The 16,053-nt window shown below is 43.4% G+C and overlaps 1 protein-coding gene and 1 long non-coding RNA gene across 11 annotated transcripts in view; both read right to left on the reverse strand.

Annotated features, from left to right (window-relative positions):
• Positions 1-253: 253 nt before the first annotated feature.
• The window catches only part of PTK2 (protein tyrosine kinase 2), a 189,474-nt gene continuing 173,674 nt past the window's right edge, over positions 254-16,053 (reverse strand). For all 10 annotated transcript variants that reach the window (XM_085053659.1, XM_085053658.1, XM_085053655.1 and 7 more), the window contains 6 exons: positions 10,620-10,682; positions 7,385-7,424; positions 6,627-6,733; positions 2,947-3,102; positions 2,404-2,484; positions 254-1,499 (listed from right to left, as the gene is read on the reverse strand). In XM_085053659.1, coding sequence (XP_084909785.1) covers positions 1,290-1,499; positions 2,404-2,484; positions 2,947-3,102; positions 6,627-6,733; positions 7,385-7,424; positions 10,620-10,682 — 657 coding nt within the window. In that variant the 3' untranslated portion in view covers positions 254-1,289. The remainder of the gene's footprint in view (positions 1,500-2,403; positions 2,485-2,946; positions 3,103-6,626; positions 6,734-7,384; positions 7,425-10,619; positions 10,683-16,053) is intronic.
• LOC146442482 (uncharacterized) lies at positions 1,794-2,397 on the reverse strand. Its single transcript, XR_014850284.1, has 2 exons — positions 2,271-2,397; positions 1,794-2,001 (listed from the first exon to the last, which is right to left on the reverse strand). It is a non-coding gene; the product is annotated as an uncharacterized LOC146442482 (long non-coding RNA).

Consider the following 16,053-nt stretch of genomic DNA (forward strand, 5'->3'; position numbering starts at 1 on the left):
CCCTCGCCTTCCTAAAGAAATCTCCCTCAGGAAAATTCCTTTAAAAATCCTTAGCAGTCACACAGGTGGTAACACTGACTTGTTCTGTGCTCATAGCTAGAGGAAATACTGCTTTCTTAAAAGACTTCTTAAATGTTGGATACCTTCCTTCAGTGCTCACTGTTGCTCCTCAAGTCCTTTCAGGTAGGGGAAGATTCTGAGAAAAACTCTGGTTTCTTCTGCAGTGCACACACACGAAATAATGGAGTCAGAGTTTCACTGGTAACACCTTTTTAATAGGTCAAAGTAACTGTACAGTTCATTATATTCTTCCTGAGAATAATTTATATCCCTCAACAGCAAAAAGGGAGTGTGGTTTTTATTTTAACAGAACAGATGGCATAACTGGAAAACCAAGGAAAATCTAATTACACTGCTCTACTGTAACTCCTCCCAGGCAAGATAGACAAAAGGATGGGTTAGTTAACTACAGTGGGTTTAAAATAGTCATCATGGCTTTAATCTGTCTTTATAAATTATATAAAAATGGGGGACATGGATGGTTACAGATCTCCTCTAAATGCAGCTCTGAATTGCTCTGGTACAAAGCAGCATTTTCACTTCCAAGGAAAACAACATTGCTACAAAAGAACTGGCACGTTATCCTGGTGAAAAAGACGAGTGTTCAGTTGTGTCCTACAGCTAGTTCCAAACAAATGCTTCACACAGTCACATAAAAGTAAAAGGCAGGAAGATGAAGAGGGCTTTAGTTTGTCTTGAAATGACTGAAGTCTTGAAAATATAGCTTTTTATTCTTTCTCTGTAAATCGTGATTAGCATATTGCGACGTAAGTGTTCTAATAAAAAAATTCCAGTCTGGATAGTTCATATACTGTGGGCAAGAATTCTCAGCCCTGAGGTTTCCCCGAATTCTTCACTTCACAATATCTTTCTCCCATCTGCTGCTCCAACAGTTTTGGCTCGGTGGCAGCTCAAAGGTGGCAGCTCAGTGGTGTCCCATGCGATGGTGTGAGCTGCCCGTGCCCTGAGGCTCTGAGTGCCCGAGGGCTCCTGTACAAACCTCATCTGCAGATAATGCCAGGTTCTGAATCCCAGCCCAGCTCGGCTCCACGAGAAAGACTTGGTTAAACTGTTGCAATGAGAGAACCAGCGGCGGTCGGTCAGGTCTGCTGAAGCAGAGGCGCTGGAAGGCCAGGACTGCACCGGGTTAATCCTCACTGCTGGTGGAAGGTGAAGAACATCCTGTCGCAAGCAGAATTCCGAGGCTGACAACGCTCTTCCCTCAGTGCTTAGTGTGGTCTGGACTGGCTGATTTTCAGTCTGGCTTGATCGATAACATCCAGCAGGTTTTTGGCATCCACAGCCAGGGCGTGAGCAGCCGTCAGCATTTGCTTCTTGTACTCCTGCTGCAGGCTGGTCATGACATACTGCTGGGCCAGCTTCATCTTGTTGATGAGCTCAGCCAGGTCTGAGTTCAGCAGCTTCTGTGCCATCTCAATCTGCAATGAGACAAACCAGTCAGCCCTGGGGGGTGTTTGAAACGCTGCACTCAGAGCCACAGCTCTGCTTGGGATTCCTGACTGAAGCTGGGGCTGTTTCTGTGGGCACCACATGGAGCAGCAGATGGAATTTGGCACCTGCTGCTCTATGCTGGGTGGAGATCAGGAGCAGCCCTGCCAGCTGCTGAGCCACCCACTGTTAAACAGCACCAAGACCCAAGTAGGGGATTTTAAACCACAACTTGGCATTAACACCTGGTTATGGGTTTCCAGGTCCCTATTAGCATCACTCTAACTAAAGCAGCTCTAAAGTTTAGGAATAGCTCTGAAAAATGAAACAGGTCAAGAAGGCAGACACAGGTTGCTTAAGCACATGTCTAAGTCAGGATGAAGCTGTGAGATGGCACTTACAGAACCATTCTCTGGCTTTCTCAGTACCACTCATTCAAGGTTTTGGAGAAAAACTCTTTTACTCCTCAACTTCACTGAAAGCTCTCAGTCACTCCTCCTGCAGAACTGGGTTACTACAGGCCACCTTCCAGCTGCACCAAGCTCTGCTCCATTACCTGTTCAATGACTTGGTGTGCAAGCAAATGACAGATGACACCTGCACTCCAGAATTAATCCCCAGATTATTCCCTGCCTTGGGATACTGGGGTTTATGTCACCTTCCTATGGGTGACACCTATATCCAGTTTAAAATCCTCATTAATACCAAGCCTAAGTCCATACAGCAATTCTAATAAAATTCATTTAATGCAGAATTAGAACCCAAAAGTTCAGACTGCTCAGGGAACCAAAATGTGTGTCTGTGGCAAGAAGGGAGCACCAAAACCTGTCCTCACTGGCTGAGGCTGACTGGGAAAGCAATGGCTGAGCATCAGGTGAGCAGAGCTCCACGTACCTCTCTGTGGGTGCTTGCAGGGAGCACTGGGAGGGTCTCATCTACTGTTGCCAATAAAGTTCTTAGTGCCAAACCAACCTCCTATGAAAAAAAGATTAAAGAAATAAACTTTAAAGACTTGGAAGGAATGGATGAGAGAATTTTAAGAGTGCAGGAGGCAGCAGATACATTTAATTCCTCATCAGGATAAGGAGGGAGTTAGAACATGCTGAGGTACTTCAAAATCCCACCTGCAACTGTGTTTCACCATCAAAACAAAATCTCAAAAGGTTAATAACAAGTTTTTTTCTGAAAAAAAATGAAAAGGTGGAGAAGACAGCGCACAACTCAGCACCCTGGGAAAGCACAGGCAAGCTAGGAATGAAGCACTCTTGTCTACAATACTGGGAACAGCATCCAAAGCTCCACACTGACCACAAGTCACCCACCCCATGAACTCAGAAAGCTTTTCTACTCCCAGCTTTCCAGAAAATTTCTCCTGCGCCACATGAACACCTCATTCAGGGAAGAAATAAACCCTGACTTCAGGCATTGCCCCCATACCTTCACCATGGGCACATACTCCTCGGGCGGAGCCGGCTGGATTTTACTGGACATTTCTATCACTGCCTTCACCAGGCCGGTCACATTCTCGTAGACTTTGTCATTGGAGCGGTCCAGGTTGGCCGTGGGAGGAGGGCTGATCTCCTGCGGCTGGATCTGGAAGCAGAGAGGAGCTGCTGAACGTGCTGTCCCCAGCAGATGGGGCTCAGCCACCTCCCGAGCTGCGCAGAGCACCGGCAAGATCTCACATTCCTCGTGTTCCCCAAGCCCCTGCCCAGCCCTGCTGCTCCCTGTGCTGGCTGAGCAGCTCACTCTGAGACCTGAAGGAGCTCTTTTAGTTCTTCTGACTGAACCTCATCTGGGAAATAACACTGGGCAATTTTTACCAGGGTTTCCCTGAAGAGCTTACAGTATAACTCACTCTCAACAAAGAATAATTTGAGGAATGAGAGTATTGAATACTTAACATGTCTCAGTGGTTCAAGTTCCATTGTGAGGGCAACAGGTATCAATCACGTCCCTCATTCCAGAAGGGTTTTTTGTGCTCCAAAATAACATCAGAGCACACAGTAACATACTGATATGTTAGAGAGAACTGGAACAAGATCATCTTTGAGGTCCCTTCCAAGCCAAACTATTCCATGATTCGATGACATTATTATTTTGTTAGTGAAAATCTATCACAGGTTAACTAAAGTCACCAGTACAAGGTGGGAAACATGGGATGCTTTTAGACAGTTGATTTTTAAGAGATCAGAAAAAAACTAGTAAGTTAAAAATCTGGTAGTCCTTCCTCAAGCAAAACTTCCAACAAGTCAGGTATGTCTGCAGTTAAATCCAAGACAGACTGAAATAATCCCAGGAAAGAAACTTTGCAAACCTCTTTTGTAAGGTCCTCAGTATCTCTGAACTGTAAAACTACAAGCATCCCAGTTTCCTGCAGCTATTCCCTACTACAGGATGCCCAAGCAACCACTCAGTGTGAGCAGAAGGTTAAAAAATTCCTCATTTCCTCCTGGATCTGAGCTGGCTTGTGCTGGTTCTGCACAGTGCTCCCTGCACTGGGTTACTGCTGGCTCTCAGGACTGGCCCCAGCTCCAGAAATGTTTCACTGCAAGCACTTGATACAATGGCCTGAGGAAACTATGAAATACTTGGATGAGACTTTCTCAAAAGGAAGGAGTGCAGCATTCAGCACGTGGCGATTCCATTTTGTAGCATTTCATTAAGTGGGTCCCAACAGCTATTACAGAGATTCAATCTAGTGCACTGATCAGAAAACACCTTAGGAAGAAGAACACTGTAATCACCTCAATCAGCAGGGAAAGGCTGTGATTCGGATCAGTTTCAGCCATCAAGAAGTTAAAACAGTCACTTGGCACAGTCACATGCAAAGACATTTTGGAATAGAGCACAAACACACGCACTGCTTACCCTCCATGGCTATGGTTGAGCACAATGTGGGGGGAGGTTAAAGAAATTTACCAAAAGAAGGGAAAAAAAGAAAAACAATATTAATAAAACTCAGCAGGAAAAAAAGAACAAAAAACAAAAAAACCAAACCAAACCCCAAAACATGTGTAGCAATCAGAGACCAGTTAAAAAGCCTTCAAGGAGAAAACATCCTCACCAGAACCGGCAGCCACTCGTGTTAGGTCTGAGTCCTGTGTGACAGAACGACTGCTGTGCACCCTGTGGGCAGTGGAAGGGTTTGCCATGCACCCCATGCTTCCTTCTGGCCAAACACATGGGCAGGAGATCATGCAAAGCTGGACAGCAGCAAGCTCTGGTGAGCAGCAGAGTGGTGAGTGGAGCAGAGGGCCTGGAAAAGCACCTGTCCTGTGAACACTGCTGGTCCTTCTACACAAACAGCCCAGGGCTCGAGGCTTTTAAAAAAATGCTGTATTCATCCTTCTGAAATTCTTTGTTTAGAGAAGTCATGATGGGAAATATGTGGCCATTTAACTGTGCAGGTCTTGTTCACGACAACCCATTACAGGAATGGTTAAGAACTACCAAGAACCCACTCCAGATGACACCCAACCCTTGGAATTCCATGCCCTAACCTTTCAAGGCCATGGACATTGTGTTTCTTAGCACTCAATTTCTCTGTTTATCCCCAGTATCAACACCACTGCTCTGCAGATGTCCTGAGTTTCCTCATGGAACTTGCTGATTGTGCCTCATTCAAGAACAGAGACACAGCAGCTCCCTGGTACCTGCCCTGAAGGCTCTGAGGGCAGGCAATTCCAATCCTCTTCATTTGTGTTCTCCCTGAAAAGGGAGTCTGAAATGAACCCTAGCAGCATCTTCAGTTTAGAACTGCAGCCATTAACAAAGCTATGCCAAAAAATAATGGGCTGTTTTCTTCAACAGGGCATAAAACAATCCAATTTCAAGAAAATTTTGACAGAAAAAACACAAAATCAGCCCTTCTTTCCTACTCAAAAAGCTATTTAGTACACAAATCCTGCTCACTTGTCATTACTGATGTCTCTGGCTGCTCAGGTTTGTTTGTTGTCAAAAGGATGTATTTCAAAAAACGTTTTTCATGTTCCAGTATCAGCATTTAGAAAGGAAATTTCAGAGAAGCCAAGTTTAGTAACGCATCTGTTACTGCTTTTTGACATTTTCTGAGGCTTGGCAGCTCGTAAAGCACTGGCATCAGTTTATAATAAATAACCCTGCTCAAATTCACCACTGCTGGCTATTTACACTGGTTCTTAAACATCCCAATAATCCCAGAACAAGAGCAGGAGTGAGACAGGCTGGCAGTGGCTGGGATCAAGTTGTGCTGAACACACTGCTCTGATGGCAGGTTTTGAATTTCATGTTTAGATTAACTGGGCTTTTCTGTGTTTCCTTAAAGCACCTAAAATAAGGGTCACTTTTCCCAACTGCTGTGGCCACCACATCATGGATTCCTGCTCTTATACTACAGGCTTGGCAGGGCTGTTTCCTGGAGATTAGAAAGGTGGCACAGTCCCACACAGAGGGATGATTTTGGGAGTGCCTGACATCCTCAGGAGCAGTTCTGGGGACACCAACTGCAGCAGGGGCAGGACGCTGTCCCACAGCACCCTGCAGCAGCATCTCTGCTACAAAACCACTGCCAAGTTTCAGTTTTGGCTTTATTGCCTATTTATGGGAGATGAAACAACGCATCAGGATGTATCTCACTTGCAGGTCAGATGGCTGATTTCTCCTCCTCCCTGCTTCCCCAGAGCTTGTGGGGTTTGAGGAGCCCTGGTGCTGCAGCAAGAGCTTTTAAGCACTGCAGTTTGGAAATGTCTCAGCTCCCTGTGACTGAGGACAGGAGACTTTGGCACCACTTGAGTAACTGGGATCCCTGGGCTCCTTGCTGCTGAACAGGGAGCTGGATCCATTTGGGACACCTCATCCACCCTTCAAACTAGAAATAAGCTCACCTGGGAAGGTTCTAGGTGAGCAACACACTGAATCACAGCCAGGGAGAACCTGAGTTCCCTCCCTGCTCCCCTGGAGAGCTGCCAAGGCATGTTTTCCCCATGACAACATTTACTTGGGAAGTTTGGTCACCTCTGCTTTCCATGGTCTCTACGTCAGAACACCAAACAACCTCAGAGTGGTCCTGTTTGATTTGCTGGGGGTGTTTCACACGGCCCTGGTGATGTTCCATTTGCTGGGGGTGTTTCACCTACCTTCACACCCTCGTTGTAGCTGTCCATGGGGCTGTTGAGGCTGGCCAGGCTGCCCAGGTGCCCAGGGGCTCCGGGGCGTGGAGGTTTCTTTGGCGGAGCTGCGTGATCTGCTCAACAAAAAATTCCTGGTTTTAGTGCACCAACTTGTCAGATGTACCTGCACCCCTCTGCTCTGCCAGCACTACACAGGCTGCACGTGCTCTTCTCTGCCAGAGATGGACATCTTTAGGTGTCCTGCAGTAAACTCATTGTTTCTGGGAGAACTTTATGAGAACAGGATTTAGTTTAATACTTTGAAACTCCTCTTGTGGGGCAACTGCTACTATTCTGGGCACACCTGGCCCTGAGAGGTTGTCACCTCTTTGTACCACAGCTGAGTGCCAACATGCTGTGTGTGTCTGGGGAAACTGGACTTCTTCCCAGCAGCAATCCTGGTGTGATTCACTTTTGAGACCAAGAAACCCAACTTTAGGTGTCTACTTCTGTTTTACATGTCTGAACTCCACACTGGGTGAATTCCCACTCTGACTCAGCTTCCTCTAGACATTTCCTGCTTCTTGAGCTAAACACTTCCTTGGCTTTGCTGACTGCATGTCTGGGGCCTGCCAGGGGAATCTGAACACACAAACATGGATGTGTAGTACCTGGAACTCAATCCACCCTGTATGGAAATATTGCCATGAACCTTTGGTCACTGCTGCTGCTGCAAGACTTCTATTCAACGATTCAGAATGACAGTAGCTGAATTTACTGCTTACCTGGTTTTCCCACAGGCTGATATATGTGCTGGTTACCAGCCTGCAAAATAAAATAAAATAAACATTTAAAGCAGTTATTGCAGCGCTCGCAGCTCTCATCAGCACTATCTCAATCTCAAACACTGAGATTAGCCAGTTCTCAGCACATTTCCCAACAGTTAAAAACACATCCCAATTCACCATCATCAGTCCCTCACTACTGGTCTTTTATTTACAGCGCAAGAAAACAATTTACATGTATTTTGTACTGCTCACACCAGCCCTGGCCTCTGCATTACAGTTCAACCTTCCTTATTACTCAAAGGTGGTGGGACAGTCACAGGCATTTTCTGTCTGAGTCCACAGATCAACTGTAGAGGTAACGGTGATGAAGGGGAAATGGCAATACAACGAGAGACTGAAGAACTTCCTGCTGAACAGTTCTGTAATGGGAAGAACATATTTCTAAGCTGGTTTACTTTTTGGTTTTGTTGCAAAGTTCTTAGTCAAGGTCCCATTGCTTATTCACTTGGAAAAATTTAGTAAAAGACTGAAGTGACTTTCCCTGATAATTTAATTCATTCATCCTTCATGCCACCCTCATCACTGGTGTGAGCAGCCCAGTGTAGGAACAATATTAAGGAATATCTCTATACCAACTGCCCCTGCCCTTAGGGGTGATTTTAACTTCCCAAAATTCAACTGGGAATATCATACAGTGGACACAAACAGGTAAAGCAACTTGAAAGTAACTTCTTGATGCAGGTACTGAGGGAGCTGACTAGGAAATTCCAGGAACTGCTGTTTATAAACAGAGAGGGACTCATGGGTCAAGTGGTGATCCATGGCTGCCTCAGTCATGGTGACCACAAAGGAGCTGAGTTTCAAATTGTTGATGATAGGAGAAAAAATTCCAGCAAAACTTCAACCCTAGCTCTGGAGAGAGCAGACTTCAGGCTCTTTCCAGGAATAGTGAGGTCCCCTGGGAATGTGCTTTTGAAGGAACCAGAGTCCATGGATGTCAGCTGCTTTTGAAGAGCCATCTCTTACAAGCACAGAGGCAGGAAATTCCAACATGCTGGAAGTCAAGCAAGCAGAGCAAAAAGGTCAGCCTGGAGAGCAGGGATCTTCTAGAACTTAGGTGGACAAAGTAAATGCACAGACTTTGGAAACAGGGATAGGTGGCATCACTACAGAGATGCTGTTTGCCACTGCAGGGAGAGAATTCGTGCTGACAAAGCTTGACCACAGCTTCAGCTAGACAACACCACAAAAAAGAGCTTTTTAAAAATGTCAACAGCAACAGGAGAGCTAGAAATTACATTGGTCTGTTGCTCAATGAAGTTGGTCACCTCACAAATAGGGACACTGAGTGGAGACATTCAGTCACGTCATTAACTTTGATTTGTGCTGTTAACCTAAATATTTCAAATCTGATAATCCCACATGAAAAGAAAGGGAGCAAGAGAGAGGGAGGAGAATGAAATCCCCCTAAAACAGTTATTGCATTTTTACTTCCATAAAATTGTGTATTGAAAGTACAGGTCAAAAGAATCTGATCAGTCAGGAACTACTAAAATGTGGGTGGTAACTTCTCATTTGTATCACTGCCCAATTTCTCATCCTCTCAGTCAGAAACTCAAACTGAGTTACAGCAGCATTAGGCTTTTCTCACTGCAAATGAAGTGAGACTTATGTTCTGAATCTACTAAGAAATACAATATCAAGTTCTGGGACTAGAAACATAGTTACCCTGAATTAGAGGAGGAGAATGAAATCCCCCTAAAACAATTCTTGGACTTTTACTTCCACAAAATTGTGTACTGAAAGTACAGGTCAAAAGAATGTGATCAGTCAGGAACTACTACAATGTGGGTGGTAACTTCTCATTTGTATCACTGCCCAATTTCTCATCCTCTCAGTCAGAAACTCAAACTGAGTCACAGCAGCATTAGGCTTTTCTCACTGCAAATGAAGTGGGAGATATGTTCTGACTCTACTAAGAAATACAGTATCAAGTTCTGGGACTAGAAACATAGTTACACTGAGTTAAAGTCTCTTTTAAAACCCATTTTGTCCATTATCATGGAATGTTTTCTTCACACTCTTTCAAATGGGGTGTGATATTGTACCAACTCATCTGGGCAGATAGGACTTCTAGAAACAGTTTGGGATCTGGGGGTTGTAACCTGTGACATGACCTCAGAATCTCCTGGGCATCTCCAAGCATCTTCATGAGCAGCACAAAATGCAGCAATGCTTCCCTTGCTCTTATATAAAGAAGTGACAACAGCCAAGCCCTAACAGTAAATAACAGCGTTCTCCAATTTCATGGAAAAAATCCTAGGAGCTTCCAGACATGAGTGTCTCCAGGGACTATGCTGCAGTGTGTCATTAATACACTCATTCATGACTGTGTTTTGGCTGCAAATGCAGGAAGAATCCCTAAATTCTTAAGTAGTGAAGAAATGCTGAAGCCAAAGCAGGAGCTTACAGTCCCATCCCAAATGAAACAGGAAGATGAATTTAAAATATCCACTTTACAGGTGGCCCTTGGGGAGAAACAGTGGATGAAGCACCAGGTTTGTGTCATTAACACTCCCTAGGCTAATCCTCCTTTTCCATCAGTATGATCCAGAAATTCCAGAGGCAATTAAACAATTGAAGAGATGGTTTTAGTTAAACAGACAGGAGTTAAGCCACTAAGAAAGAACACCCGAGCTGCAGCTGCTGTCTGGGAATAAAGGAATGGCTGTGGGGTTTATTCCAATTGTTTCATAGTGGATCATTTACCCCAAACAGATTTCTGGTTAATATAACAGCAACATTTACATTCCTTGTGAGAGAACTTCAGATATTTAAACAACTGCAAAAGTTACTTTAATCCTGCTTCCTGTTGACAGAACTGGCAGAAAACAATCTCCATTTTTGAATAAAAGGCCAAATTCTACAGCACGTGAGCACTTGGAAATGACTGCAACATATCTGTGGAAACATTTTAGTATTTGTTTCAACAACAGTTTCAAGGGAAAAAAAAAAACCCAACCAAAAAAACCCCCAATCCCCCAAACCGCTGCACAAACCAGTTTGCTGCTGTTCCCACAGAAGCTGAGCCTCTTGGAAAGCTACACAACCATGTAATAATAATGGAAACGTTTAGCAAAACCTTTAAATCATCTCCCACGGCAGCGTACAGCTTGTTCTACCAGGAAACTGGAGGCTGAGCTGGGAGAGGAGAAGATCTCAGCACACTTACTGGGCCCTGGAGACCTCCGTCCTCGCGGTCGATGCTGCCTCGGGAGAGCCGCACGTCAGGCTTCTGCAAGGAAGATTAAACATCTCACTCTGGGCTCTGCTTACCCATTCATGTGCCCTGGGCTTAGAGGCAGTGCAAAGACAGGAAAATCCTGTTAAAAATGCACACTGACCAATCCAGATGTTGTTTCACTCCAGTCCCTGCTGCTGCCAGGGAGCCTCGGCTGCTCCTCCATCAGCACAGGAGTAAAAATGCTCTACTAAATATCCATAGTACCCTATAACTGCCCTAAAACAACACTGGAAAACCTGCATTTTAATTTTCTCAAAGGCAGCAAAATTTGTTGGTTTTTTTTTTTTTTTAAATAAAAAAGCTTGCTTCCCAACAGCAAAATTCCAACCACAGGATGAGAAACGCTGCACATTAATTCCCACTTCCTGCCCCGGGATGGCTTAAATGTACTTGGCTCTCTCTGCAAGCAAATGGGGCCAATAATTGGAGCTGTCTAAACACTCCATTTGGATACAGCAAGCCAACAAAGCCATCCAGATGCCCTTTTCTCCCCATCCAAGCAACAAACAAATTTTTATGTGTTTTAAGCACAATACAGGAACCCGGAGCTTGGTTGTTTTGAAAAGCAAAAATAAAACCACACCAATTTTGATTTTTTTTTTTCTTTTTTTTCACACATACACCAGTCATTTTTCTCACAGAATATCCTAAGTTGGAAGTGACTCACAAAAACCACTAAGTCCAGCTCCTGGCTCTGCACAGGAAAACCCCACTCATCTCCCCAGCAAATCCAGGTATGTTATATTTATTCTTCAAGGACACTGTTGATTACATGGAAAGACAAAGGAATAAGGAATAGTGGATGTGAAGCCAAGGTTAACACTGATCTGAAGCCACAAGCTCAGCCAAATTACAGTGTGCTTCTAGAGCACAAATTCTGGCACTTAAAAACAGGATTTATCTGACTCTTTCCTATGAGACTGGATGAGGAGTCACTGATAACTCAAGGGATAAAACAGTCACACACAGCATGAGAATGAACATTTCTTTTCTTTAGAGAAATGTAGGTGTGTGAATACTGATGTAACTAAATACAGTGCAACTAAACTGACTCCATGTTCTTTCAGGGTTAATTTCAGGGCACAAATACATCTTTTTCTTGTTTAAAGCTATTTGAGATCCCTTTCCTCCTTTCTTTTAAGAACACTAAAGAGTAATTCCAACTCAAATAACCTGCTAAATGACCCTGAAAACCAGCAGGGCAGAAGGAACCTGCAAAGATACACTAATATTGATCTTTTGTCATTAAAAATAGTCCAGTTGTGCTGCCAGTCTGTCAGAAGGGCTTACATTTGGGATTTTCATTCAGTCTTCTGCAGAGTAAGTGAGGTACAGCCAGAGACAGTCACTGCCTGAAAGAACTTGCAGATTAAAAACAGACCAATCATATCAGGCAGGGAAATATTTAACCCCATCTTCAGCATGAAGAAGCGAAACAGACACAAGTGATGTCCTAATGTTCTTCCAGGAATTTGTGACAAATTTTAGGGTGAAACCTACCACTTTATTTCTTTGATTCCAGTTTATTTCTTTTACTATGATGAAGGAATTATTTTCTGATTAAAGTCTCATTTGATATGAGTATGCCTGAAACGTCACTAGACAGCTGAAGTTGTGATTCTGATCATATTTTTCAGCTAAAGCATAAAGCTATCCTTGTTTATCTACAGCATATGACTAACTACATTTCTGTTACACTGATGCTTACAATTTGCCATCGTTTCACATTAATTTCTAGCCAGGCAAATGCCCAAACTATTTGGAAATAACCAAAGACCTTTTATCCCAGGTATCTTGAATGTTCTTTGCATTTATAGCAATTTATTACTCAAAAAACACACCTTAAACCACAGAATGGTTTGGGTTGGAAGGGACCTTCAAGATCATCACATTCCAACCCCTTGCCACGGGCAGGGACATCTTCCCCTGGACTAGACCAGATTCAGAGACAATGAAATACTGAGCATTTTGAAAGATTCAGAAGCACAAAAATGCACACTACTCTAAATAACACGTTTTTTTCCTACAAATATAAGGAAAAAGTTAAATTAACAGACACAATGTCCATCTCCTCTCTTCCTTGTCTTGCTAAGAAGCTCCCTCCTTCCAGCATCCAAAGTCTCCACATCACAGCAATAACTCCATTCCCCAAATCTCCACCAGCAGCCAAGGTGCAGCATGTTGAGTTCACTCCAGAACACCCCATACACAGACAGCACACAGCCCAGGAACTGCTGCAAATGCTCATAAAATATCACTAAATTGATGATTATTAACTTGACAAATGCTTCCCACATCACCAGCAAAATCCCAGATCCTGTTGGCCAGCCCCACACAAGCAATGCTGTAGATGCAGTGGTGCTGCCCTGACATCTCCAAGAGCCTAAACTGCAGATCCCAACAGGTGATGGGCAAAACAGAGGGACCCTGAGCAGCTACACACCTGTGATCTGCACAGCTACACCTCAGAAATAAGGAAAATATCCTTTAGCAGTACATAAACTTCTCTCAACTTCCACAAACTTTCTCTGCCCCATCAAAACTTGGGTAGTCAGGAACACATGGAACACCAGGGAAGTATTCAGCTTTTGTATCCCATGACTAAGAAAAGGCTCACTTATATATTTATTGACTTAAGTGTTCTAATAAATTCTAAAAATTCCCATTTGACTAAATGATATTCTGATTTACTCTCTTGTGTAGATGTGGAAATGTCAGAAGGCAAATTATTCTACAGCTGATGATCAAACTCTCATTGTATTTTAAAATATTATTCAGCAGCAATTCTTACACTTCTGCAGTAGCAAGAGCTTTAACTTGAGCCCCTCACGCTGCCAGGACAGCAATGCACTGCTGGATTTTTAATACTGAGATGCTTGAGCCATTTAATGCAACATCTCTAGGTCAAAAATCAGCCTCACATCAAACCCAACCTGTTCTGCACTTCACACACCATTTCACAGCTCCAAAGAACATCCTGCCATCTTTCCAGTCCCTGCCATGGCTTGGACCTCCGAAAAACCAGAGAGAGAGAGAGAGAGAGAAGTATATGTTGTTAAAATCTTGCAGAAAAACAAAGTCTTTCAAAAGTAAATGGATTTTTTTTTCCCTAATAAATAAGCCTACTATCTGAAGTCTTTGGAAATGTCATGAGGAATTTTCAGACAGGATGTGTATGTTGACAAACTGGGACATAAACTACTTTATTTCCAGTATTTCTGGTTACTTGCTAATAAAAGAACATGTAAGCCTTGGAGTTCTCAGGACATGCTGGATTGTAATGTCTTGGTGGGATTTTCTCAGGCTAAAAATTAAAATCTTATTTTAGCAACAGTTCACATCAATTCGACTTGAATTGCAGTTCTCAGTGTCAAAATAGGACAAAACCACAACTATGTGGGAATTTCAGAATTAAAAAAACAAACCCAAGCATGATAAGGAAACTATGTGAGTTATTTCTTCTTAACCTATCCCAGAAAGGACTATAAATTTCTGAGTACAAAACTGTCCTGTCTGCTGAGCAGTTACTAACAAGCATGCACATACATATCTTTATTTGTATGATTAAAAATAATGCACATAACGTCAGTGCAGCCAGAAAGAAAGGTTCAAACTGGAAACTCCATATAAAGGAAGGAGCAGGCAATTAAACAGGCCTAAAAGGAGTAAAGTATAAAATGGTCAGAGATAGTTTTTGTTTGTTTTAGATTGTTTGTAGTGAAGCCATCTCACCTCCCACCTACACACATCCTGGACAGAGACCACAGTGATCTGTAGTGATCTGTATCAAGCTTTAGGTGCAGTAATGCTTTATGTCTTCACTTCAGCTTTCTCAAAATAATTCACATATTTCCGTCCTTCCTGGAGATCATCTCCACAGCCTTTTTATCAAGAGAGCATGAAAGTTGAATCACCACAAGTTTAATCAGTGTCCATTAAAGCTGGCAGACCTAAAGTCTCCTGCCTGTCAGGGGCTGGGAAGGAGTGTCAGTCCTGGATTCCCCCAAATCAACCCCTCCACCAATTCTCTCCTCACCTCCCTGTGAATGTATTTGGTACAATTAAAAATTAAATACTTCTTTACTCTTTGGTTTTTACACAACGGATTTATTTTTGTTCAGGGGCTTCCCACGAGGAGAGACCTATTTGTTTTCTCTTTTTACAGCAGAATTTCCAGAATTCTGGATTCTGTTAAGGCTGAAGCTTGCAAACAACATTTCTATCCTTTCAAGTACTGACTAGTCCCATGTTCTCCAAGGACCAGTTGCAGGCAAACTGCTTACACTGATAACAACCTCCCCAAAGACTGGCACATTTCCACTTCAATACCACTGCAACTAAATTCCCCATCTGGGGAGTCCCTTCCAGCAGCATCACTGCTGTTTATCCCTGCACCAACGTGCTGCGAGTTGTATTTTCTCCCTGCTGAAGCAGCAATAAATTTCAAGTTGGGAGCAAGTTGGTTTTACTCTGGGGAAACAAAAATTGTACTAACACAAACCCATCGAGGATTTCTCATCTTGTTGCAGTGTCTTACATTAAATGGTTTGCAGTTGCTCCCCTGTGAGTCCAGCTCTCAGCAGTACAAGTGGGATGTGCTGTAGAGCCTGAGGATTGGGTAAACAGAGCTGCTTTTGGAAGTAGACAGTTTACACTGAGAACACTGCACATGGTTACAGAAGTTAAATATTATAGTTACATCAGTTAAATATTAAAATCTGGCTCTACTCTGTTGTTCTCTGTGCTCAAATGGACAAATATTCTTCTGAAACCTGCCTAAAGCAGGCAAGGGAGGGTTAGATTTCTTCTCCCTAAATCACCTGGAGTGAAAATAGGGAAGGTCTTTTTCCCAAGAGCAGAAATGTTAATTGTCACTCACTAGAGGACATGAGCCAAGGAAAATGTGTCTGTAATATCTGGCTTATTTCTATGCTGGACCTCATTATATGGCCTTAATGCCTCAATAAATGGCTTATTTTGACATGTTTGGACTCTCATGTCGGAACTGTGGACATCCTTCAAGAGATCTGCGAGGCTTCCAGGAGTGACTCCCCAAAATGACTTTTCCACATCTTCACTTCCTCAGGGCTAAACCTAGAAACTCACCCACATTCCTTTTCCAGGAAACACCCATCTATAAACTGAAGACTCCCCTGACACACATCCTGTTACAGGCTCAAAGGCACCTTGTGGCTACCAGCAGCTTGTTTAGCTCCTGACATGGGGTATAAATTTGCAATAGGAATTCAAGGGTGAACCCCAACGTCTGAACATTAAAATGCTTATGTGGAATGAAAAAGAGCTGAGGTCTCTTACGGATTCCAATTCCTCAGCAGAATAGATGCAAGAGAGATGGTGTCTC

The sequence above is a fragment of the Lichenostomus cassidix genome, chromosome 2 (assembly GCF_008360975.1).
Source record: "Lichenostomus cassidix isolate B80296 chromosome 2, HeHo_3.0, whole genome shotgun sequence".
Classification (NCBI taxonomy): Eukaryota; Metazoa; Chordata; class Aves; order Passeriformes; family Meliphagidae; genus Lichenostomus; species Lichenostomus cassidix.